The sequence below is a fragment of the Trichosurus vulpecula genome, chromosome 7 (genome assembly GCF_011100635.1).
Source record: "Trichosurus vulpecula isolate mTriVul1 chromosome 7, mTriVul1.pri, whole genome shotgun sequence".
Classification (NCBI taxonomy): Eukaryota; Metazoa; Chordata; class Mammalia; order Diprotodontia; family Phalangeridae; genus Trichosurus; species Trichosurus vulpecula.
The window spans coordinates 33,738,651-33,766,303 of NC_050579.1; the positions used below are offsets into that span (position 1 = coordinate 33,738,651).

At 45.3% G+C, this 27,653-nt stretch overlaps 1 protein-coding gene across 4 annotated transcripts in view; it reads right to left on the reverse strand.

The window, feature by feature from the left end:
• ABR (ABR activator of RhoGEF and GTPase) overlaps positions 1 to 27,653 on the reverse strand; it is a 294,763-nt gene that overhangs the window by 113,247 nt on the left and 153,863 nt on the right. For all 4 annotated transcript variants that reach the window (XM_036766139.1, XM_036766142.1, XM_036766140.1 and 1 more), the window contains one exon: positions 14,144 to 14,242. In XM_036766139.1, the coding sequence (XP_036622034.1) occupies positions 14,144 to 14,242 (99 nt within the window). The remainder of the gene's footprint in view (positions 1 to 14,143; positions 14,243 to 27,653) is intronic.

Here is a 27,653-nt window from a genome sequence, read left to right on the forward strand (position 1 = left end):
GGGAGGACCTCACCCAGTATTTCATGAGGCCCCTTCCCCTCCCACTCTAGCGGATGGCAGGGTTAGCCTGGAACTTCCTCCTCATAAACCCAGCCTCCCTTTTGCCAGCAATGGAGAGAGGAGTGCTGGGCTCTCTGGAGGTGGAGATCAAACAACCCCTTTCTCTGTGGCCCGGCCAATAGGATCAGAGGTTTCAAAGCCAGATGGTAGCTCAGAGACTATATAATCCAACTCCCATATTTTACAGCTGAGGAAACTGAGGCCCAGAGAGGTTAAATAACTCACAGGGTCATCACCTCAGAGCTAAAAGGGGCCTCAGAGGCCACCTAGTGCAACAGATAGGGAAACTGAGGCTCAGGAAACTTAACTGGCTTGCCCAAAATCCCCTTGCTATTTAGCATCAGAGATAGGATTTGACTTAAAGTAAGAAAACCATTGAACTAATAAATAAAACTAGAATCTAGTTTTATGGAAAAAAAAACCACAATAGAATAGATAAACCATTGGTTAATTTGATTTAAAAAAAGGAAAGAGGAAAACCAAATTACTAGTATCAAAGAGAGCATGTAATAGTTTATCTGTCAGATTTATGGATAAGGGAAGAATTTAGGACCGAAGAAGATATAGAAAGCATTAAAAATTGTAAAATAGATAGTTTTGATTATATAAAATTTAAAAAGGTTTTGCACAAACAAAACTAATGCAACCAAAATTATAAGGAAAGCGCAAAACTGGGGGAAAAATGTTTGCAACAAGTATCTCTGCTAAAGGCTTTATCTCTCAAATATATAAAGAACTGAGTCAAATTTATAAAAATACAAGTCATTCCAGAACTGATAAATGGTCAAAGGATATGAACACGCAGTTTTCAAAGAAATCATATCTATCTATAGTCATATGAAAAAATGCCCTAAATCACTACTGATCAGGCAAACGCAAAATAAAACAACTCTGAGGTACCACCTCACACCTATCAGGGTGGCTAATGTGACAAAAAAAGAAAATATTGGGTGTTGGATGGGAAGTGGAAAAACTGAAATACTAATGTACTGCTGGTGGAGTTGTGAACTGATCCAACCATTCTGGAGAGCAATCTGAAACTGTGCCCAAGGGGCTATAGAACTATGCATACCCTTTGATCCAGCAATACCACTGCTAGGTCTATATCACAAAGACATCCCCCCCCAAAAGAGAAAAGGATCTATTTGTACAAAAATATTTATAGCAGCTCTTTTTGTGGTGGCTCAGAATTGGAAATTGAAGGGATGCCCATCAACTGGGGGATGGTTAAACAAGCTGTGGTATATGATTGTAATGGAATGTTATTTTGCTAAGAAATGACAAACAGAATGAGTTCAGAAAAACCTGGAAAGACTTACATGAACTGATGCAAAGTGAAGTAAGCAGAACCAGGAGAATGCTGTACACAGTAACAGCAACATTGTTGGATGAAGAACTGTGAATGACTTAGCTACTCTCAACAGTGTAATGATCCAAGACAATTCCAAAGGACTGATGATGAAGCACACTATCTGCCTCCAGAGAAAGAACTGATTGACTGAATACATACCGAAACATTTTTCTTTCTCCAATTTTTTTCTTTTATTCAAGTATTCTTGTACAAAATGATTAATACAAAAATGTTTTACATAATTGCACGTGTATAACCTATATCTAATTGCTTACCATCTCAGGGAGGGGAAAGGAGAGGGAGGGAAGGATAAAATTAGGAACTCAAAACTTTAAATAAAAATATTAAAGAAAAAAAAAGAGAGAGATGCTTTGAACTCAGAGCTGCTGACTCCAGAGCTGAGGACTGCTCTACCACTGTGACACTGCCCCCATTTAGGCTCATCGTGTTTTCTTTTCACCATGCAATGATTCTCCCTTTCCAGCAGGCAGGTATGTGCATGCCTGACCCAAGACCCTCTGGGGCCAGCACAAATAGAGATTCAGAAGTCTCAGGAACAAATGACAAGCTGTCATCACCCAGAATGGCCCACAGAATTAGCCAGATCAGAGCAGCGCTCCCCTTTATTCTATGGGTATTGAGAGTGGGGTGGGTGCGGTTCCTGACACCCACAAACCATCTGCTTTATGCTTCAGACACAGACTTTCCTAGGACAGCTGGTCTCCAGAGGCCTCCCTGCTCATGTGGCTTGCCTGGGTGGGTGCGGGGGGGGAGGGGGGGTTAAGGGTGGGGAAGGAGCAAGGAGTGGAAACTGGCTGCTCTGTTTCTTGGAAAAGGAAAAAGAAAATGAGAAAGGGGAGAGAAGAAAAGGGACAGCATTGTCACCAAGTAGCTTATCTTTAAATTTTATTATATCCTCCAAAAAAAGGGGGAGGGAGCAGTTTCTTCTCCCTCAAACCCTCCCTTAACTTACTTGCAAAATCACCAGCTTTCCAGGTGACAGATCTTTTCACAGCTCCACTAAACCAGCACAATGGCAGCCCTCTGAGCGACAATCATGCCGGAATATGGAAAGAGAGCTCCAGCTTACAAGGCCTGTCTGTAGAGAGCTCCCCACACGAGGGGCTGTGCTCCCACTCCCAAAGGGCACACATGAACACGTAGGAAGATCACCGGGTCCTAGATTTAGAGCTAGAAGGGAACTTACAGGCCATCGAGTCCAAGTTTCTCATTTGACAGATGAGGGAAAGGAGGTTAAATGACTTGCTACTGAGTATCTGAGGCAGGATTTGAACCCAGGCTTTCCTGATTTTCATTCCATTGCCATTATGATATACTGCCTCAGAAGAGCACAGGAGAACATCCACAATGGTAAGGGGTCTAGAAACCACATCGAAGGAGGAACAGTTGGGGCAACTGGAAATGGATAAGAGGATTTTCAAGTTAGAGCTCAATAGGATCTCAGAGGTCAAGTCCAACTCTGTCATTTTGTGAATGAGGAATCCAAAAATTCTAGTCCAACCCCCTCATTTTACAGATGAGGAAACTGAGGCCCAGAGGGGTCACAGATTCAGAACCAGAAGACATTTAGCTGTTCATCTGGTCCAGCACTTCTTACGGGGCTGGGAAAAATCTGTCACCAGTAAAAGTTTCCTGAATGCGCAACAATCAAAAATTAATTAAAAATCAAATACGTAACGAATCCAAGGTGTTTCTGGCAACGCAAGCATCAGGCAACTTCACTGCAGCCTTGGTTCTGAACACAAAGCAGGGGCACTCTGCACTGAGATTGCCCTCCAGCCATGCAACACCAAGGAATGCTGCTCAAATCGAGTGGAAATTTTTTAAGAAGCCCTGATCTAGTCCAATCCACTCATTTCACAGATGAAGAAACTGAGGCCAAGAGGCCTCAAGGAATAAATAGCTGAGCCAAGATCTGGATCCAGGTCCTATAAGCCTCAAATTCTGTCTGCTTTCCCTGGCATTGTGATTAACTTAGAAAAGAGAAGACTTGGTCAGGGGCAACATAAGTCCCTTCAGAGATCTGAAGGCTTCTCACGTGGAAATGGGAGTAGACTGATTGTGCACGGCTTGGGAGAACTAGGCAAGGTGGGTCGATGTTACACAGACGCAGGTTTCAGCCGTACAGAAAGGGAAGACTTTTCTAACAAGCTGTCTAGCAACTGAGTAACCTTGCTGTGGGAATATGCACACTCCCCTGTCAGTGAAAGCAATCCAAGAAGAAGTGAGACGGCCATCTGTCAGGCATGCTATAGGAGCGGTTCATTCATGGGCACAGAATGAAGGCTCATTCATAGATTTAGAGCTGGGATGGATATCAGAGGCCATTTCATCCAGTCTCATTTTAAATTGAGGCCCAGAGAGGTTAAGAGACTTGCCTGGTATCAAAGTCTGAGGCAGGTAACCTCAGGCCTTCCTAACTCCAACTCATACACATAAGTGATGAGCAAGGATTCAAACCCCGGTTCTCTCACTCCAAGTTAGCACTCCAAGTGGCAGAACCAATATCTGACCCCAGGACCTCCGTCTCCAAATCCAGAACTTTCTATAGTGCCTCCCCCCAGCCCTCCCCAAGAGGCATCCTCACTGCACCAGGCAGGAGTCTGGATGTGATGACCCGAGACGCCTTCCATTAGGTTCTAGGATTCTAAGTTCGGCACGCTGCTGACCTCACCCTAGCCGGGCCTCCCCAGCAGAAAGTTCTAGGCTCAAAGTCTCCTTCTCTTTCTCCTACTTGTCTGAATGTGAAAGCCAGAGCTCCCATGCTCTGCCAGGGGAGGTGTTACGTCCACTTCAATGGACAAACAACAACCCAGTGGCTGATCCCCCCAAACTCCCAGCTGCAGGAAGGAAAGATTCTAGAAAGTAAAGAGCACGAGCAGAACACAATCTCCCTCCCTGATGCTTCTGACGCCTTAGCCAACCAGCACCCACCGAGGGTCCGAGCGTGGAGTCAGAAGATCTGAGTTGGAAGCTGACTTCAGACATTTCTTAGCTATTTCACAGGGTCATGGATTTAAAGCTTCAAAGGTCATTCTTTGTCCAATTCCCCTCCTTTTCCAGACGAGGAAACTGAGAACCAGAGAGGCTCAGGAACTGAATGATAGCTCATAACGACAATGGCTAACATTTACATAGCACTGACCAGGCATTCCTTACATTTGTGATCTCACTTGATCCTCACAACAACTCTGGAGGGAGGTGCTGCTATTATCCCCGCTTTGCAGATGAAGAAACTGAGGCAGACAGAGGTAAAGTGATGTGCAGAGGGTCATGCGGCTAGTGAATGTCTGAGGCAGAATTCAAACTCAGGCCTTCCTGACTCCAGGCTCAGGCTGGCACTCTCTCTGTGCCTCTCTTTCTCTCCCATCCATCCTTCCCCCCCCCCCCCGCCTTTTCTCTTTCTGTCTGTCTGTCTCTCTCTCTCTCCTCTTTGTGTGTGTGTCTCTGTCTATCTCTGTCTCTCTCTCTCTGCTGAGCACTACAGAGTGTAAGTGAAAGCCAGGGTCTCTATTCTGAAACATTTTAACAATCTATAATCAGCCATCAACTAACATTTATTAAACATCTACATTGTGCAAGAGCACTGAGATGCTAAGCGGTAGGAGCTTACAAAATGGTGCCATCATCGAGCTCCCAGCCTCTGCAGAGAGATAAGGTATCATGACAGATAACTAACTGTAAGCCATACAGCACATGACCAGGGGCATTAGAGAGAGGTAAAGTCATTGTGTGATATCCAAGGGAGAAGGCTGCACCCAACCAGGGACACTCAAATCCAAGACAGCATGGCAGGCTGACTGGCCTTTGAATAAGACACTCCTGACTCAATGACTTTGCACTGGCTGTCTCTCATGGCTGGAACTCTCTCCTTCCTCATCTCCACCTCCTGGCTTCCTTCAAGTTCCAGATAAAATCTCACCTTTTATAAGAAGCTTTTCCCAGCAGCTCTTCCCTCTGATTATTGTCCCATACACGATTTCCTTGTACAGTTTTTATATTGCCTCTCCAATTAGAACACGACTTCCTTGAGAGCAGGATCTTTTTTTTTTTTGGCCTTTCTCTGTAGTCCCAGTCCTTAACACAATACCTAGCACACAGCAGGCACTTAATAAATGCTTGTTGACTGACAAGGTCTTCACCAAGTAGTAAACAAATGGAGGCCTCAGATAGAGATAAACTTCAGCAGTAAAGATAAGGAGAGCTGGAAGAGCTTGAGGTTTCACCGAATGACATTATTTTCCATTGGGCGTAAATATAGGGAGACAGGAAGGAGAGACTAGAGAAAGAGAGATTAAAGATATGGGAAAGACAGGGGATGTTGGAGTACTAGAGCAAAGTCCTAGCAGAGGTGGGAAGGCACGGGATCTCTCTCTGCTGTGATTGGAGGGAGGGAAGAGAGCAGGGATGATGCTCCTGTCTGGGGAGGAGCAAGACAATGGTTGGTTGTAAAGGAAAGAAGGAAAGACTCAGGAGACTCACCATGGAGAAAGAGGCAGGGAACAGATAAGAGCTGGGGAGAAGGATTACTGGGCAGCAGCAAGGAGCTAAGCTAAGGCTGGAAATGGAGGCTGGATCGTAGCCTGGCTCAAAAACTGGCAAAAAGGGGAGGCAAGACTAACTTTGAACAGTGAGTCTTTGGTAGAAGAATGTACGTTACTATATACTTCAGTGCACAGTACAGACACCAAGGACTGTGGCTCAGAAATGGGGAAGAGATGTGGGCTGGAGCCATCTGGGAAAGCTTAAATGGGAGACATGGGGCTTCAGGTGGAGCCCAAGAAACAGGATTTGGATAGAAAAAGAGTAAGTGATGGGACATCAGAGAGAGGAGGAGATAGCACAAGGAAAGGCAGGGAGGTGAGAAGGGATTTGGCATCTGTGAAGGAAATGCCAGGAGGGAAGGGATCATAGCATCCCCTGAAATTAGGGAGCAGTGATTTTAGGTTTATTTAGTGCTGGGGTTTGGGGATACACAGACACCCCCACCCCACCCCAAGAGACCCCTGATTTCAGGGACTCTAAGAACTTGGACAAAGTTTTTATTTTCACAATCCTCTCAGTGAAATTTGGCATATTCCTTAAAAATATTTTTTTCTAAGAAGGAGTCCCCAGGCTTTGCCAGACTGCCAGAGGGGTCTATGATACAAAAAATTAAGAATATCTGATCTGGTCCAACTCCTTCATTTTACAAGGGGATGCAAGTGAGGCCCAGACAAGTGGCAAAACCTTGCCCAGGGCCCTAGAGCTGGTGAGTGGCAGGGACAGCACCAGCCCCCAGGTCTCAGGCCTCTCGGAGTTAGGTGCTTCTGCCATCCAACAGGCTGACGCCAGGACCGAGATCCCCCTCCTCCTCCTCTTTCCCTCTTGATTTGGCCTACCTCTCCCTGGTTCTTCCCAGAATTCCAAGCTGGGAGAAGGTCCCTTCCAGCTCAGAATCTCCCATCCTTTAACCTTTCTCCAAAATCACTTCCTCCTTCTGCCTTCTCTCTATGGCCTTACCATTCATCCCCTCTCCCATGTCTGGAACCTTGGTGCTAGCTTTGATCCTCTCCTCTCCTTCCTCTTTGCCTAACCCATGCAGGGCTGATGTTTCTCTCCCCTTAGTGTAGCTGAGACAAGGTTCAGGTAGGAGAGTTTAAAAAGTACTTTTACTTGAAAACAAAGGAGAAAAAAAAAAACAAGAGAGAATGCAAAAGCCTCAAATGGCAGGTAAGAATAACTCAGATTTACAATGTGTCTTCCTCCAACAACCCAGAAAGTCAAGGGCTAGAGGTGTAATGAATGTGGCAACTACGAAGGAAACACCAAGCGGGGAGGGACCATGGGATCCCATGTGGATAGAGCTGGGAGAGTCTTGAGGGTCCATCTGGCCTTATCTCTTTTTTTGCTTCCTGGCACCTTTGATGAAACCCAGGGACTCTTGCTCAGGATAGTGTTTTTAAATACATAAAATAAAACACAAACAATTACAAAAGAAACCAATTCAATTATTTATCAAATACAGTTATATTTTTTTTTAAATTCATGGACCTCAGGTTAGGAAACGATAAATATGATTATCTACATTTTACAGAAGAAAAAACTGAGATGAATTGATGAGAAGCAACTTGCTCAGACCAGTGGCAGGGCCAAGATTGAGGCCTAGGCTTTGGCACACCAGGCCCATTGCCCTCTCTGTTCTCCAGACACAGATTGGCTCTGCCGGGCACCAAGCCCTCACTGCAACCCTTTCTACGAGGTCATCTCTGTCTCCAGGCCCCTGGCAATCTGACTTTTCACTGAAGGCCCTGCACCCCTGGGCCTACCCGCCCTCACAGTGAATATGCTCTGGTGCCTATCTGGCCTTCATTCAACCATTAAGGGGGTTCCTGTCTGTGTCCTCCAATTTCACTTTCACTAAGTTCCTGTTTCCTGTCTGAGAGACCCTTCTAACTCTTAACCCCTTTGCAGGGCAGAGAAAATTGAGCAGGCTCCCAACTCCAAGAATGCACGAGCTCAGGTTCCAAGTCCCTCCAGCTTCCCCAGGCTCCCACAGATGACTCACCCAGGTTCCTCCCCAATCCCCAGGGAGATGTTTTCCAGAATCTTATCTAAGCAACATAAAAAGTAAAGCAACAACAGGCAACCTTTACCTCCTTGAGCAGGGATTTAGTGTGATAGACAGGAAGGGAAGCTGAATGTGGAGGAGCTGGTCAGGTTTGAATCTTGAGTCAGCTGTTTGCTGCCTGGATGACTTGGGGACAAGTCACTTGACCTTCCTGGGACTCAGGTTCCTCATTTGTAAAATGAAGGAGCTGAATTTGCTGTTGTTGTTCAATCATGTCTGACTCTTTGTGACCCCACCAGGGTCTTCTTGGCACAGATATTGGAGTGGTTTGCCATTTCCTTCCCCAGCTCATTTTACAGATAAAGAAACTGAGGCAAATAGAATTAAGTGACTTGCCCAGGGTCATACAGCTAGGAAGCGTCTGAGGCTGGATTTGAACTCACAAAGACTCGTTTTCCTGACTCTATTAATTAATTGATATTAATGAATAGCTAACATTTATAGAGCACCTACTATGTGCCAGGCACTGTGCTAGGTGTTTTACAGATATCATCTCATTTGATCCTAACAACAATCCTGGAGGTAGGTGGGGTGATGATCCCCCTTTTACAGATGAGGAAGCTCAGGCACACCAAGGTTCAATGACTTACCCAGGGTCACACAGCTAGTGAATATCTGAAGCCAGATTTGAACTCAGGTCTTCCTCCACCCAAAGACCACTAAGATCCCTTTAAGCTCTACACTTCTGATCCAATGAATAATAATAAGCTTTATCCCTACGATGTACATCAGGGAAGGTATTATACCAGAGTGGATTTATCAGTCAATTAACCAATCAGCATTTCATATGAGAGGGAATTCGGAGTCAAAAGATCCAAGTTCAAATCCCAAATCAGCCATTTAATACCTGGGGTAACCTTGGGCCAGCAAGCCACTTCCCCTCATTGGACTCCATTTTTCAAACCCATAAAATGGGGCAGGGAGGGGTACTGGTGGTATAAGATGAGATAAAGCCTCTGAGGTTCCTTTAAGCTATGTCTATATCACAGATACAGATATATATATAGATATAGATATAGATCTATGATCTATGATCCTATGACTAACAGGGTTTATCCCATCAAGGTATCCTCCTACAGAGGAAAGGATGAATTTAGAATTAGAATTCAAGTTCTAGCTTCGCCATTTATGACCAAATGCAAGCAAATCCCTCCCCTTTCCAAGGCCTCAGAGTTTCCCTGTTTATAAAAAGAGAAGGTTGGACCAGATAGCCTTTGGGGACTCTTCCAGTTTGGATCCCACTTACTATTAGTGTGTGACTTTGGGAAAATAAGTTCCTTCTCTGAGTCTAAGTTCCTTTGTCCATATAATGAAGGGATTATACTGGGTGACCCTTGGGGTCCCCCTTCCACCTCTAAACCTATAATGACAATGGTAAGTACACACACAGACACACAGACACAGACACAGACATACACACACAGACACACACACAGACACACACACACAAAGCCCATGGGGCCTATATTCTTTTATCACCAAAGGTCTCCTCTGTGAGCTCATGTAAGACCACACATCTTGGGAGGAGGGGCTGGAGCTAGTTTCTCTTTTGGGAACAAGAAAGAAACCACTACCCAGGCCCCAATGAAGAGAATCCCTCAAGTTACCCAGTGACTCATTGGAAGGGCCAAGAAGAGGAATTAGCATTCTAAGTCTCCAGATTCAGTTCAGTCTCCACCTGAGTGGGGAAGGCTTTGCCACCCACCTGCAGGGATAGGGAACAAGAGAGAATGGACACCCTCCCCCCACCCAAACCCCCACAGAAGCTCTCACCAATCTCCACACACAGCACCACTAAGAAGCCAAAAGACCTGGTTCCTCATAGACACCCCTGTCTGGGGGAGAAAGGGGAAGATGTGGAGGCTGTCCAGCTTCTGTTCACATGAGCAGGCCTCAAGGCTAGTCACTCTGGACAACAGCAGAGGGATGGCCAAAAGAAGCAGGAGCAGAGGCTCCAGGGGCCTTCCATTGTTCCCCTTTTGAGCTAGCACGGAGAGAACCCCTCAGCTGGGCCAGTATACCTGAGATTTCTTTTTTCTTTATTCTCTCTCTCTCTCTCCCTCTCTCTCTCTGTCTCTCTGTCTCTCTCTCCCTCCCTCTCCCCTCTCTCTTTTACAGTAAGTTTTTATTCATGTGTCCCCCACCGCCACCATTTTTTTAACATCATCATAATTTCCCCTGGTATCCCTCAACCACCCAGAGAGAAATCCTATATAACAAATAATATCTTTAAAGACAAAAAGAAAAAGAGGAAAAATTCAGTATAACTGATCAATACATTGAAAAAGTTTATAAATATGTGCAATGTACCCCACTGTGGACCTCCCCAAGGTGGGCGAGTGGGGCAGGGTGCACTTTGGGACTTTCAAGGCAGCTACTGATTGGCCATAACAGGATTCCTCTGCATCTTTTAAGTTTTCTAGCACTCTTGTAACTATTATATCACTTCTACCCTCACAGCATTCCCATCAAGGCGGGAAAGAGCTAGGATTATCTCCCTCCCCAATTTTACAAGGGGAGCAATTGAGGGTCAGAGAAGCAAAAGGATGGCTTCAGGCTTGAAACCCAGGCTGAGAATCAAATGAGCTAATAACTGTAGAGCACTTAATATATAACATAATATAATATCTGTAAAGTCCTTCCTCCTCCCCCCTTCCTTCCCTCCCTCCCTTCTTTCCTCCTCCCTCCTTCCCTCCTTCCCTGTCTTACTCCTCCTTTCTTTCTTTCCTTCCTTCCCTCCCTCCCTCCTCCCTCCCTTCTTCCCTTCCTCCTTCCTCCCTCCCTCCTTTCCTCCTCCCTTCCTTCCTTTCCCTCCCTCCTCCTTCTTTCCTTCCTTCCTCCCTCCCTCCCTTCCTTCCCTTTCCTTTCTTTCCCTGCCCTACAATAGATACTCTGCTGACCTCTTGCTGTTTCTCACAAAGAACACTCTGTTCCCCGTCTCTCTGCTGTCCCCATGTCCGGGATGCTCTCTCTCCTCCCTCTGCAGCTCAAACTCTACCTGCCAGAGGAGGCCCTTTCCAGCCTGAGCTGGCTAGCGCCTTGCCCTAGAAGACTACCTTCCACCTACTGGGCACACCTATTTATTTATCCTCTGTCCCCTCCATTAGAATGGATGCTCCTTGAGACTATTCTGTGCTTGGCACAAAATGAACGCTTTAATAAGTGCATGCTGATTGACTGATTCTTCCCAGGGATGTTTGGAGGCTGAATGGAGTCTGCTGGGGAGGGTCCCCCAGCTCTCCAAGATAATCCAGCCATTGGGACTTCTCAGCTCCAGGCCCCACGAGGCCATCACTCTCTCTCCTAACAGGCTTAGGGCTGCAGTATTTGAATGCACACTGTCTTATCTTCCCCTGGCATCCAGTCTGCCAGCCCCATCACATTTGTAACCAGAGCTCAAGAGGAACCTGGAACACACAAGATTACTTAATCCCCAAGACAGTCAGAAATTCCCCATCCCCCTGCACCCCAGGGCAGGGACAAAGAAACAAGGAAGGACTCATTTCCCCATGAGCCTATGTATGAGTGTGTGCACATGCTCGTGCAAGTGCCCCCTCTCCTCCCCCCCCCCCCCCCCCCCCCCCGCTCCCCCCAGTACAAACACAACCCACCCAGCACCAAGATTACTCTCATAACCAGGAAGTGTAAAGAGAACATTTAAACCATCTGGGAGGAGGGAGGAAACAATAAAGCGGCATGAGACAGAGGAGAAAAAGCCGGCCAAGGGGGCCTGCTCTTCTTCCCCCTTAAAAGCACACAGCCCATTCCTTACTTCCGACCTGGCCAATGACATGCGAGCTCTGTGGGCAACAATGGAGGGAAATGCCCCTTTTTACCCCTTGTAGCTGGGCTACCCTGGCTGTCAGGGTCCTGGCTAAACCTCTGGAGCCTGAGCCATGTACCTGCCCACTTCCTCTTACCACAGATACAGCCGAGCAACTAGACACTGGGGCTGCCAGGCTGGACAGAGGAGGAGGCATAAGCCAGTACCTCTGCTCACCCATTCAGGGTTGCACGCGCGTGCGCACGAGTGTGTGTGTGTGTGTTTGAGAGAGAGAGAGAGAGAGAGAGAGAGAGAGAGGAGGACAGAAGGAGAGAGGGCCTTAGAGACGTTTCAAAGGACACCCAAAATGAACCAGGACAGTGGCCTCCAGCTCTTCTGGGGCCTCTCTACAGGCCATCTCAGCATGAAGGGGCCAGAGAAGTAGAAGATCTGCCGGCTGATGAGAACTGAGCAGAGGGCCTAGGAATGATCCCTCTGGATAAAGAAGTCACCGTGTCTCCCTTCAGAAAATGTGCACAGAACCAGACTAGCACCCATGAACGCCATCATCCCCTCCTGTTAGGCCTGAGGGAATCTATCTAAGCCTGACAGATCAAAGGAGAGAGTGACAGACTTGGAGCCAGAGAATCTGGCTTTGAGTTTGGGACTTTGGGAGAGTCCTGAACAGCCACAGGGTCAGAAGTCTGGAGCAGGAGGGACCTCAGAAGCCACTGAGTCCAACTTTCTCTCTCTTTTTTCTTTCTTCTCTATTTTTATATCATATTAAAAAAATTGAGATCTAAGGAGCTGAAATGACTTACCCAAGGTCACTCAAGTAGTAAGTCACAAATGGCAGGATTTGAACCCAGATCCTCTGACTCCAGAGACAGTGATTTTGTTACCTAATGAGCCTTGGTTTCCTCAACTGTAAGATAAAGGAATCAGACCAAATCCCTCCCAGTTCTGTGATGCCATGGCTTAAACAGCATGAAAGGCAATGGGGGAAGTAGAGAGGGCCCTGACTTAGGCCTCAGGGAGGTCTGCATTCAAACCCCACCTCAGCTACTACAAGCTACGGGACTCTGGGCCTCCATCTCGTCATCTAGAACATGAGGGAGCTGGACTCCATGACCTCTTGAAAGCCCTGTGCAGCTCTAAATCAATGATCCCATGAAAACAAGCTCTAAGGTCTCTTCTGCCAAACCAACATTCAGAGAAGTCCCCGGGGCTCCTCAGCTAAGAGCAGACTGGACAACACTACCAGCCAGCACCTCTGTGCCACCCCCCTGCTCCATTCAGCCCTGCCCTGGGGCAGAAAGCAGCCCTTGTGATTCACAGGGCACCCTCTTGGAGAGCACACAAAACAAGTGCCCGCTCTGTCTCCCAATTAGGAGCCTGCATCTGTCAGTCTATTTCTGCTTTGATATTTATTATCACTCTTCTTTTGGTCATCACTGTGTGTCTTACACGGAAAACCCTGAAGGCAGAGGATGACTTTGGCCTCCATGATTCTTCACGGCATCTGGGCACAACTAAAGCATTTTTTTTGGTGCCCCTGCCACCCATCAGTATGGGCAGGGCAGTGCTGTGGATGGTGAACTGGCCTTGGAGTCTGCAGGGCTGAGCTCATACACTGCCTGTGGGACCAAGCTGCTAACCCTGGGTTGCTCTGGGAAATGCTCTAAGATCATCAGTGACAGAGGGAACAGCTCCCAGGGAAGACATTTCCCCAATGAAATCACTGGCCTGCTACAAAAAAACAAATTAGGATGTGCTTGTAACTTCGTAAAAAGCTCTTCTAATTATCGATTCATCTAATCATCACAACCACCCTGTCGAGCAGACAGGGGAGTACAGGCAGCATCCCATTTAGAGATGAGGATGCATGGGCACTTAGAGATGAAGTCATTTGCCTAAAGCCCCAAAGGGGCAGTGGTAGGTGGGGAAGAAAAGGGCAGTCAGGCAGACTTGCTGAAGGCTAGGCCACTCCTCCAGTTCCCCCAAGCCTCAGAATGGAGCGGGGTTTGTACATCTGCTGAAGAGCCCTGCCTACTGCTCAACCAGAGGGAGAAACCTGGCCTACTCGCCCTTCCTCTCTTAATCAAAGAAAAGCTTGGCTCCCCAGGGCTGGGAGCAATGATAGCACTGGGGATATGAGGCATAGGCCCACCCTAGGTGTACGTATGGAACCGGCCAGTTGGACAGAGAATGACAGAGATTTACAGGTAGAGAAACGCCCCTCCTCTCTCCCCTCTTGACTCTACATTCCATTTCCAAAGGCAAAGTGGCTGAAACAATCGGACCACAAAGGGGCCTGGAGGATCCCGAGGGCACTCACCAGCAGCAATGCTTCCAGCTGGTTGATATAGATCTCTTCACTGGCTAGGAATCCTGAGAGAACGAGCTTCCTCATTTCCAGCCCTTTCCCCGCCTCCACCTGAGGGGGAGAAAAAAAAAAACAAACAAACGACAAACCAGGTTATGAGTAGAAAGGTTAAAAAAATCATTAGGCAGCAGGCAGTTTCCCTGAGCTGATTCCTTGAGATGTCCAGCTCCAAGGATCCACAGCCAGACTTCCTTAACCTCTAACAGAATCCTCATTCCCCCTAAGGCTCCATTCCCATGTGGATGCCAGAGTTTTCATGACTCTGCTTTGAACAGGGCTCAGTGAAGGAATTGGATGACTTCATCAACTTCTGAAGTTTAAAAAAAAATGGAGCAACGATGAGGTATTAACTAACCCAGGGCAGGGCACTTCACTTTTCGAGAGTCTTAGTTTCTGTATCTGTAAAATGGGGATCACAGGACCACAGAGTAAGAGATTATTGAGTTTGCTTAGTCCAAAGGTCAGCAAACTATGGCCCTCAGGCCTGGTTTTATATGGCCCCCAAGAGCTAAGAATAGTTTCTAATTCTGTAGTTTGCTGACCCTGGACTAGGCCAATCTCTTCATTTTACAACTGAAGGGACGGAGGTCCTGAGAGATGAAGGGCCTTACCGAAGGTTACAGGATTTGAACCCAGGATCTCAGACCCTAAATCCAACATTCTTTGACCATATCAGGTTAATAATAGTATTTATAAGGCTGTTCTGAGCTCCAATGAGATCATGGTGTATACCGCTCAATAAGCCTCACTTAATATGTGCTGTAAATGCTCACATCATCTCCTGCCTCCATGCCTTTGGCACAGGCTGTTCCTCCTGCCTGGAAGGCTCTCTCTCCTAGCCTAGGAATCTCAGAATTTCCAGCCTGTGTTTAAGGCTCAGCTCAAGCACTACATCTGCTTCTCAGAACTAAGGCAATCAAGTGCCTTTGTTTGTAGGAAGGCCCATACCCTTTTGCTAATTAGGTCACAAGAAGGACCTCAAGAGGTGTGAAGCCCTCCAGCCCTGAAAAAGGGTATATATACTCTGAGGGGAGCCATTAAGCTAGATCTCTCAGAACTGTGGGAGGAGAGGTTTTGCTTTGGGGGCTTACTCTTTAGAAGAGTGTTTGGGTGATTTGGCCAGATGAGACTCTGGGTAGCCATGAAGGAGCCACCCACTTTGAAAACCCAGATGTTGCTGTTTCGCTCTCTGGTAACTATGTATGTATTGCTATGGGACAGACAGTTGGAAGCTCTGTCTGCTGATTTGCATCATTTGCTTTGTTTATATAATTTTTGCTTGTAATTTCTATTTGTATTTTCTCTGAAGTTCAGGGTGCTGACTTTTCCCCCTGAACTAAGTGAATGATATATGTATGTTTAAGTAAAGTGAGATTGTAAACCTCTTAAAGTTGCTTTCCTTAGAAAAGCAGCCCAAAGAACCTGTGCTAGCAGCCCTCCTGTGTGCTGGTGTTATTGGCCTTACACAGCCATAGTGGCTGCAAGTAGCATCACTGTTACACCTGGTCTCTCCCCACTGCTAGGACTACCATCACTAATGGCAGTCTGCTTGGTTTTATCTTCTGGGTTCTCAGGGCTGTCTCCTTCATTAGAAAGGCAGTTTTTGTCTTTTTCTGGCTCCCCAGTTCTTAGCACGAGTGGTTAGGGCTTAATAAAGGCTTGGTGATTTCTAGTCCCCTTCCCTTCAGGGGTTACTTTCCACACTTGTCTCATAGGTACCTAGTTATTTCTATGTCTTCTTCCCAATGACATTGTGAGTTCCTGGAGGGAAGGAGCTATTTTTACCCATCTTTGTATCTCTAATACTTAGCACAATTCTTGAGTAAGCACTCAAAGAAATATTCGATCCATCATCGTTAATAACGACAATCCTAATCTTTGGGGCTATATATTTGAGCCATCTTCTTATGTGTCTGCTATGCAAGTATGTGCCTAAGAGTACCAGGATCCAGCCAGGGGTCCATCTATTCCCAACCTGCTAGGAGAGGTGAGGTGGGATTTAAAAGTTGACCACCAACCCCACTCCACAGAGCCAAGTATCAATGTGGTGGCACCTTCTGAATCCACGGCTTCCCCAGAGACACAGAATATAGATGAATCCTGAGCCAAGAGGCACCCAGGCTACACTCCTGGGATCCTGAATCAGGATGCTTGCCTTCTACTGTGACTAAAATGAAGTCAATAATAACATTAATATAGTAATATAACCCATTAATAATAAATAATATTCTGTCCATGGTAATGATTTTACCTGAATTCCCGCAGCATGATGTCATAGATAGAGAGCTAGGCTGGGAGTCAGGAAGAGGGGTTCAAATCCTACAGCAGACGCTTACTAGCTGTGGGACTGAGGATAAGTCACTTAATTTTTCTGTGACTCAGTTTCCTTATCTGTAAGATGATGGCTTTAAGGTCCCCTCCAGCTCTAAATCTAAGCTCCCTAAGATCCTATAAACCTGAATTTCCCAGACTCTTCTACCCTCCAAATATCTTATTCTCTCCCGTCACTAAAAAGGAGTCACTTTCAGTTGAAATCAGAAGTGGTCAATGTCGAGGCAACAAATGAACCCACAAACTCTACAAAGGGTCAGGAAATTAGAGAATTAATAAATAGGGTCACTGGGTCATAGGGTTCAGAAGTAGATGAGGTTTATTTAGCCCAACTCTCTCATTTCACAGATGAAGAAAGTGAGCGAAGCCCGGAGAGAAGGCAGTGATGCCATCTACCCAAAGCTGCTGCTTCAAAGTGTGATTGCACATTAACACCAGTTATTCTAGGGAAACTAAGGCGCCAGTGGAGTGAGCAGGTTTGGGAAGAGATTAACATCTGTGTGTATCAGCAGGGACTAAGATACTCTCTGATTCAACTAATTTCTTTTTTAAAGACTTCCATTTCTAAATGCAACTTCTGGGTTACTTAGTAATCAATATTTTATTTTCACATCTTCATTTCACTAGGATGACTTTTCAGGGAATGTTACCACTCAACACAGGGAAAAGGACCCTGAATTTGTAGCCAGAGAATCTGCATTCAAATTTTGTCATCCTGGACTCCTCTAGCAGTCAAGTCTGGTGAAGCCTAAGGGCCCCTTCTGAGAAGCATGTTTTTAAAATAAAATATACAGTATTACCAAAGAAATCAATTATATTGAAATACAGTTATCAAGATATAGATGTTTTTTTAAAGTTTATGAGTCCCAGATTAAGAATTTAGACTTTACAGGGTGGGAGGGAAAGAGTGACCTGTTCTTGAAACAACTGACATCTCTGGATGAATCTTAGTCAATCGTCTCATGCCAAGAGATAATAATGATCTCTCCAAGGGGACAGCCCTCAAGCGTCACAAACAGACCCCAGGTGAACAGTGTCACCAGACCCTCTCCAAGTGCCAGGGTCATTCTTCATGACTCCCCAACTCTTCTGAAATGGGAATCGATAAGACTAGGGCTTTGGCTTCATCCAGCTTCCTGCTTCCTAAGTGAGACCTGCGGAGAAATCCAGAAGTCCACACTGCTCCTTCAGCCTATTATTGCTGTTACTGTTGCTCCTGTTGTTAAAGTAGCATTAATTAGGCCTGTGGACCAAACTGAACCCCCATACCACCATCATTATTATTACTATATTATTACAATTAATATAGTCATCATCATCATTATGCTGGCTAGCATTTACAAAGCATCTATTATGTGCCAAGCACTTACAATTATTAACTTATTTGAACCTCACAACAAGCCTGGGCAATTGTGTTATCATTAGCTCCATTCTATAAATGAGGAGACTGAGGCAAATAGAGGTTAAGCCACTTACCTAAAGTATCTGAAACCAGATTTGAACTCATGTCTTCCTGATTCCAGGTTTAGTGTGTTATATACCATGACATCTAGGCCACTGATCCCTGGCTGAGCTCTGGTGCTTTGCCCAGGAAACCGTATGTTATTCAATTATAACCAAGGCCGGCAGGCAGGCAGTCCTAATTGTGAGTATGGTAAAATTCACCACCAGTAGGCTGGCCATGAGATAATGAATTCTTCTTCCATGGCAACCCATGAAACAATGAAAAATTTAAAAATAGTCCTTAGTGCTAGGAGGCCCTCTTCTATTTCCACAGTGATGGTGGTGAAACAATACAAATAACCCACTTTTTAGACATTCTATAAAAAGAGAGGCGGCACAGTACATAAAGGGGCTAAAAGTTGGCTCAGACCTGGGAAGGCCTGGGTTCAAATCTTGACTCTGACATATCGTGGCTGTATAACCCTGGGCTAGTCACTTCTCCAAGCTCTAGGCAGTTCTCTAGGCCTCAGGCTGGAGCTCCTGATTCCAGGGAGCCACTATTGCCATAAAAATTAACTTAAACAGAGGACAGGTCTAGGGACCGGACCTATGATTTCAATGCTATAGAGAACACCCGGATGGGGAACACTCACCAGCACCACCACTCCATCCCACCCTACCACACCAGAGCACACCACACTGCACCCTCCAGGCAGCAGAGCTGCCCAGAGTGCCAAAAGCTTAAGTGACCTGTCCAAGGTCACATGGCCCATGTGAGTCAATAGTTTGGACTAGAACCCAAATCTTGCTGACTCTGGGCCAGCCCTCTAGTGGTCATATTTAACTAAAGGTACTCTCAATCTGACATCTTGGTCCAATGACCAATAATTGGCATACTATTATAAAAACTGAACAGCATCAATGCTGAAATTCTCATTCTGAATGTATTAATGTAACTAATTAATGTAATTAAAAGGATATGCCGGGCCTTGTACCTTTATGAGGTAGGATCGACTCTGAGTTACAGAATCAATCAAAGGTGTAATAGGAAGGCAACAGGAAGCACAACTTTGGGGGACATTTGGCTAACTTCATCTTGTACAGCTCTAATGAGTACAAATATAACCACAGCTCAGTCATCAACATCTATTGTGGAATATAGAGAAGAGAAAGTCTATGAAGGCCGCTTTCATAGATAGAGCCCTGGGTCTAGTGTCAGGAAGATCTGAGTTCAAATCCGGCCTTGGACACTTACTAGCTATGTGACCCTGGGCAAGTCACTTTACCCTGTTTGCCTCAGTTTCCTCATCTGTCAAATGAGCTGGAGAAGGAAATGGCAAACCACTCCAGTATCTCTGCCAAGAAAACCCCAAAGGGGGTCACGAAGAGTGGCACATGACTGAACAACAACTCCCTATTCTTTGATGCTCAGTGACATCCATGACAAGGGGAATATAAAAGATGTGGCAAAATCTTTCAGAAAATATTATTTCAAGAAATGAAAGAAAGTAAGGTTTTAAAACTACTCAGTAGCCTCATATAGTATGAGTACTTTCTTCCAGAAGAGAGCTGGAAGGCACCAAACATTACAAAAATGAAACTCACTTTAACTTAGCAGACAGGAAACTGCTCATGATTATTAACATCAGAGACATATCAAAATCAGCTGCCTGCGCACAGTCAGCCCATTGACTAGTTAAAGGAAAGGTTTGTCAGTGTCTAATTAGAAAAGAAGCTTGGGGATGAGAGAAGGTACCAAGAACAACTGCAATCTAACTCTAAACAAGCCTTTGACATGGAAATGTGGGAAGTGGGAAAAGGAAAAGATAAGGACCTTGATGGCCACAATTTTCTGAAAGAATTTAACCCAGATGTCATAAGGAGGAGGCCAAATCAGCCCAGAAACCACCTTCCCTGGCAAACTTCCCATTAACCTCCGGGTCAAGGAGAGAGACAGCAGTCAAGAACAAAGCAGATTTAGAATGGGGACTCATGCGTGAAACCATCCAGAGGACAACGGTGGAAGATTACAAATGCCTTATAGAACGCCCCAAAGCAACAAGGATGAAAATAAATCTCCAGGAAGCCGGGCTTTGGACTCCGCATGGTCCCACCATCCCAAGAGCATTTATTCATACACAACATTGGTAGAAGGGCAACAAATAGAAAATGGAACAGATCTGTTAATGTCTCACATTGGATGACCTCTCAGGTCCTTCCCCACTGGAAATCTGACATGCTATGAACCGACAGGACTAGGACAGGAAGCTCCCTCTCTTTTCAACATATAGTCTGAGAGAGCTGCTAACTAGAGCAGGGCTTCTTAAACTTTTTCCATTCGAGACCCCTTCAGTGCTTCTTAAACTGTGGGTCATGGCCCCATAGGGGTTTAAGAAGCGCTGGCTAGATCACTACAATGGACTTGCTATAAATATTACAGGAAGGACTTGAATCCAGGTCTTTCTTTGAGGCCAGGTCTCTGATGACAACACCATACTGTCTCTCTGCATTTCTAAATTGATCTGCACTGCACTTTGCACAATGGGCAGATATGAAATGTTTCTTGATTGACTGATTGTTTTTCATTATCAGTGGATCTTTAGAACATGGCCAAGGGTCCTATGGGATTAAAGGAACAGAGGATACTTAGAGCTGGAAGGGAACTCGGTACCACATAATCCAAGTTGAGAAAACTGAGGCCCTGAGAGGTTAAGTGATTGGCTCAATATCCCAACACAGCTAATGAGGAGCACAGCTAGAATTGACCCAGATCCCTTGACTCCAAACACTTTCCACTGTCCTGGGATGCCTCTTTGAGACACTACCAATGGGCTGTGATCTGGAAGGAGTGATCACAGAGATACTGAATACACAGCTCCCAAGATCAATACTATCTCACTCCCTACTTCACCTCCAGAGCTTCACAGACATCCTAAACCCCACTCCAGAGCCGCACACCAGCATTTCCTGCGTCCCCCAGAAGAGAGACTCAAACCACCTTCTTGTCCTTGTCCTGACTTTCCAATTTTGGTCAACGGTACCATCAATGGTACCATTCTCACAGGAAGATTTGATTCCTTAAAGTCAGACTCCTTTCTCTCCCTCTCCCTCACAGAAGCCCTACAGAATCTTCCTTTATAATGAAGCTCACATCTGCCTTTTCCTCTCATCACTGACCTAATCACGTCAGGCCCAATAATACTGCAATAACTTTTTAAAAAAATACAATTTTTATTTTGTCATTCTGAACTTGACAACTATCAACAGATACTTGCATGTCCTTACACAAAAACAAACAAAGAGGCTTGTCTAGGAAATATGGACTTTCTAGCACATACAGCTTCCTTCACCACTGCTCCCTCTACTTACAGTCTCTCCATTCCAACACATCTTACATGCCAGCAGGTTACTCGTTTTAAATTACAAACTGCACTCCTTTTGTGGTAGCAAAGGACTACAAACAAAGTAGATGTCCAACCATTGAGGCATGGCTAAACAAATAGTGAATGGAATGACTATTACTGTGCCCTAAAAAAGATGACTATGAAGAATTCAGAGAAGTATGGGAAGTCTTGCAGGAACTGATTACACCTATAGTATAAAAACATTTATAGTAGGTCTTTTTGTACTGGCAAAAAACTGGAAACTTAGGAGGTGTCCATCAATTGAGTTCATGACTGAACAAATTATGGCACATGAAAATACCATGGGGGGGAGGGCAGCTAGGTGGCACAGTGAGTAGAGCACCAGCTCTGGGGTAAGGAGGACCCGAGTTCAAATCCAGCCTTAGACACTTGACACACTTACTAGCTGTGTGACCTTGGGCAAGTCACTTAACCTCATTTGCCCTGCCTTGCCCCCGGCAAAAAGAAAAAGAAAATACCATTGGGCTATATATGAAAGGGATGGGTTTAGAGATACCTGAGGAGATATGTGTGAACTTATACAAAGTGAAGCAAGCAAAAGCAGGAAAACAATTCATAACAACACAATAAAGATAAATAACTTCCAAAGATTTAAGAACTCTGGTGCAATGACCATGTAGGATTCCAGAGAATCCAACATGGAGGCGGCTACCCACCTCCTGCCAGAGGGGTACAGGTTAAGGATTCAAATGAGACATACACTTTTGGATATGGACAATACAGGAATTTGTTCTCCTTGACTGTACATATTTGTTACAAGAATATTTTTTCTTTTAAATGGTGGGGGACAGTAGAGAAAAATAAGCATTTGTTAATTGAAAAATAAAAGGAAAAAAGTCCAAAATGAAGGAAGCAGAACCAGGAAAGTTAAATTAAAAACAAGAAAAATTAAGCTGACCACCATATAATGATAATGACCAAGCTTGTTTCTGAACAAGAACCATGAGAATTCACCTCCCTCTCATCCTTGTGAAATTGGGAAGCTGTGGATGTGGAGCACTGCATATATTATAGGTTTGGGTTAACATGGTAGTGTTAATTTTACTGTTTAGCTTCCCTCACCTTTCTTTTTTACTCTTTGTTGCAAGAGACAACTGCCTGGGCGATGGAAAGAAAAGGACTGTTTTGGGAAACTAGAGATGATGTGAAAATTTTTCAAATCAATTTAAAAAATAATAAATAGCCAGCTGCATATGTTTTATCCCCTACTCAAAAACCTTCCCTGGTTCCCTGCTGCTCTCAGGACAAAGTGCAAACTTTTTCTTTAGCTTGGTATTTAAGGTATGCCACCATCTGGCTCAAACTTTATTTAATTCCAAAAGGATTTGCCAGGGGGTTTTACTACGTGCAAGAAGCAAAGCTATGAAAGACCAGGAATGTCTCAGGGTCAGTGGTTTATACTTTATTCCACTGGCGATGAAGTAAATGAAGGCTTTTGAGCCTGGATGTGATTTGATCAGAGCAGTGCATCAATAAACAAGCATTTATTAAGTACCTACTATGTATATGGACATACACAAAAAAAGCACAACAGTCATTGTGCCCTTCAAAAGGTTTACATTTTATAAGGAGAGACAAAATACACACAAACTCTCTGTCTCTCTCTCTTTCTCTCACACATATACACACGCATGCACACACACACACACACACACACACACACACACACACACACCCAGTGGCATAGGAAGAGACTTTGGCACAGTTTAGAATGGAATGGAAGGAGACATAAAAGACTTTGCCCAGATGAGAAGAGATGAAAGCCTGAACTAGGGATGCCGGAATCAGCACAGGAGGGAAGGGGATCAAAAGAAGAGACTCGCCCTACACAGGCGCTAAGAGACAGGGAAGAGTCTGAGATAACCTCAAGGTCTGAGGATGGGCTGCCTGGGAGGGTGATGGTGCCCTCAAAAGAGGGAGGAGGATGGGGAGGGAGATGAGGTCAGCTTGGTGCATGTATTGGGCTTGAGAAAATGACAGATCATCAAGCAAGATTAGAAACTTGGGGCTACACATAAATTTGGGTGTCATCTGTGCAGGTGATGAGAGCATTCAGGGACAGCAATACACAAGAGCTCCACAGGAGCACTGCCCAGTACAGACCTTAACCCCCAGAGGGATCTGATCTACTGATGATGTGCTCTACGTAATCCTCTTGGGAGGCAGCATCACATGGAATCATTAAGATGGTGAATTTTGTAACTGGAAGAGCCATTGGAGACCATCTTGGTCGAAACCCTTATTTCCCAGAGGAGGAAACTGCCATCCAGCAGTAGGCCTATATCCTGCTTCTGGTCCACATTGGTAGAGCAAGATTCCCCACTGGGAATCTCCAATGTCAATTAAATCACAGGTCTGTTCCCCCTCCCCCAAATTCAATCATTTAATGAGCATTTATTGAGCACCTACTATGTGCCAGGTACTGTGCTACTGCCACATCTTTGGTTACACTGATTTCTTCCTAGAATACCCTACTATGTGACTGCAGACAAATCCTTTAACCTCTGTGTTTCTTAATTTCCTTACTATAAACTGAGGATTTGGCTTGGATGGCCACCTGCCTAGAATGTCCTCCTTCCTCATCTCTCCTTCCTGGTTTCCTTCAGGTCCCACATGAAATCCCCACCTTCTACAAGCCTTTTCCCCAGCCTGCTTTAGCTTGCTGCCTCCCCTCCACTGACTGCCTCCCAATTAATCCTTGTTTGTATGGAGTTGTTTGGGGGTCGTCTCCCCTTCCGATTGTGAGCTCCTTGAGAGCAGAGACTGCCTTGTGTCTGTCTTTGTACTTAGCACAGTACCTGGCATGTAGTAGGAGCTTAATAAATACATGCTGACTGACCGAGCAACCATCTTGTGTCCTCAGCAACCATTCCCTCTTCTGGAGTTCCCAAAGCAAGCAGCCTTGGCCTCAGGTTTCAGACTAAACCCAGGCTACCTTGTATCACCGATCCCCTTCTCGTCTCTCTCCCTCCCCCAGCCAACTCAGCCCCTAGACTGCAGAAACTCTTTTTTAGACACTTTGTTTCCTCATCAGCCTAGCACACTGACCTATATACAGGAAGTTCCTTCAAACTTTCGCTGCTGTTGCTGCCACTGCCAGGGAAATGTTCACAGGGTCAGAGCTTGAGAGCTGGATGGGATCTCAGAGGTCCACTGAGTCCCACCACTGAGTCCTCATTTAATAAATGAGGAAAGTCGAGCTAAGCAACGTGTCCAGGGTCACACAGCTAACAGAGCAGAGCCAGGATTCCAACCAGGCCCAGGCTGTGCTTGGAAATGTTTAACAACAAGCTCTCTGAAAAAGAGGAGAAATGTGCCACAACATCTATTTTCTCCATCACTTTCTTAGGTCTAGACAATCAGAACAATAAATCAGGCCAAGTTGTAGCATTTGTTGATACCGAGTGTAAATGCTTATGCTGAAAATTTAACAATTGGCTCCAGGTGGCTCCAGCAAAGCCCTCCCCAGGTCCCTTGGATTCCAAAACTAGAGCTCATTAGATTGTATCAAATCCTGTCTGGCATTTAAAGACCTTCCCAGCCTGGCCCCTTCCTACCCAGTCTCCTTGTACTTTTTGATTCAGCTACCCTGGCCTACTGGCTGTTCCTCACACAAGATGCTCAATTTCCCAACTGCACCTTTGCATACCTGGCCCCCATGCCTGGAATGCTCTCCTCCTTCACCTTCAACTCCTAGCTTCCCTGGCTTCTTTTTAAGACTCTGTCCAAATTCCATCTCCAATGGGAGGCCTGTCCTGGTCCCGTTCCTCCCCCCTCTCCTTTACTTAATAGATCACTTTCCTGTGTGTGTGTGTGTGTGTGTGTGTGTGTGTATAAGAAAACTGTGTCTTGTTCTGGTCCCCCAACCATCCCATACTTCTAGTCAGTATAGTAAATTTTCTAGGTAGCCAAGATAAAGGGGCAATGATAGGGAATAAGATTGCAAAGGGGAACCTAGAAATCATGTACAGACTGTCCCAAAGATCGAAGGAGTGTAATTTACAAACTGTATCATATATTAACCAACATTCACATCCTGGTAATATGTGCTGAATAAGGGGAAAGAAAGTATCTAAACACTGCTTGTGTTCTGGTCCTGTGATATGTGAATTCCAGACAAAATCCAGACCCCCACAGCTCCAGACAGACCAGCAAAACATCACAAATGTGCTGATAACAGAGATGAGGACTTTCAAGTTTTACCAATAACTGAGATGCATGTTAATAAGCTAATCCCAAGGTGGCACATATAGGAGCTGGTCTGTTTCCCCCCAAAGCCTGGGAAAATGAGATCTCAAACTCCTGTCCCGCCCCCACTCCCAGCCTCTTCCCTCTCCAATGGGTCCATGCTGCTGAGAGATCCCAACTCGAAACCAAGGTTATGTGAGGGATTCTTTGTGTCTCGTTCCCCTCCCCTGCTCTTCCCCATCTCTGCCAGCCTTTCTTCACCACCCTAACCTGTCCCTATGCTGTCTGCCTTAGTCTGGTTTTTCACCTCTTGTCTCTGTTTTCTGTGCTTTTTGCCCCCATACCTTCTGTGTTTAATTAAAGTGGGATTGCTGTCCTATTTCCCACTGCCAAGCATAATCTTTCCCGGGCAGTACCCAAAGAACTGGGCATGCCTGCCCCACTAACTAAATTAATGACCGATTCAGGGTGTGTGTGTGTGTGTGTGTGTGTGTGTGTGTGTGTGTGTGTGTGTATGGGTTTGATGTACATAGCTGTTTGCAGGCTGTCCCCTCCATTAATATATGAAGGACTTTTTTTGCCTTTCTTTGTGCCCTGCCCCCAGCTTAGCACAGAGTCTGGAACGTAGTAAGCACTTAATAAATGCTTGTTGGCTAATTGTACTACAATGACTCTCAATTCAACAAATATTGTCTCATAATATTTAATATTATATAATATATAACACAATAGACATATATGTACGTATATAGAAATATAAATATGTACACATAAAGATAAATCTAAAGATATATATATTATGTCTACATAAACACCTACATTTATATAGATATATATAATATATATATATATGTATATGTAAATGTATACTACAGACAGACAGAGAGAAGGCCCACTTTGCTAGGTACTGGGCTGAGGAGGACAGGGTCCAGGACCTCTGGGAGATTGGCCTCGTTTTTGGTTTGTTTGGGTTTTTGTTTTGGTCCAGACCTCTAATTTCATCAGCGTAGGCCATTCCCAGGAAAGACATTTCCGAGACCAGCTTCTGGTCTCAGAGAGCTGACCAGATGAAGGCTAGCGAGGGAGGCTTAAAGAGCCCACACAGATACCATAATGCAAAACAGACTAGGAAGTGCCCAGGAGAAACACAAGCCAAGGACAGTGAGATAGTCAAAGAGAGCAATATCAGCCCATGAGTAAATATTTACTGAGAGTCTGGCTCCTGCCTTGAGCAGCAGTTTACAGACCCAAGCTCCCATGGCAGCCAGAACAGCCCCAGCACCTGCTAAGGTAGCAGGCTGGCCAAGGGAGGTTCAGAAAGCTCTCTGTAGAAGGGCACAGCAGCCTTCACCCAGCTGGAAATGCCTCAACCAAACTGAAGGCTGCCTCTATGTGGCAGACTGTGACCCGACTGAGGAGTTCATTGGTACAGGTCAGCAGGAAGCCCCCTCTGCTGCCCATAAAGCTGGCATCTTCTAGCCTTGAAAGAGCTGCCAGAGAGGGGATCAGGGCAATCAAATGAATTGCCAGGGTCACAGGCAGTCTTCCTCAGAGGCAGGACTTGAATCTAGGTCTTCTTAGCTCTAAGACTACATCTCTATATCCTCCTACATCAGTGGTCCTTTCCCAACCTCTGTTAATTCTAGGGCCTTTCCTCTCTTATTTATTTCTTATTTATCCTCCATATAGCTTATTTGTATATATCTGTTTGCACATTTCTCTCCCCATGAGATTGCAAACTCCTTGAAGGCAGTCTGTCTTTTGCCACTTTTTGTATCCCTAGGGCTTAGCACGGTGCCTGACACACAGTAGGCACTTAATATTTATTGACAGACTGGTCCCTATTTAGTGGTTTGAAAAATCCTTGGGGGTTCACAAAGATGGTCCAAGGTGTTTATGCTAAAAAATTATTTAGTGGTGCCTTAAGCAGTAAACAATTTTAGAATGTTATAAGTAGGGCATTAAATTACCCAGGGGGTTCACAGCATTTTTCTTTCTGAAAACACTGGGAACTACTGAATTACCCCATGCTACCTTTCCACTAAGGGCACTAATATCTGACATTCATGAGGCAG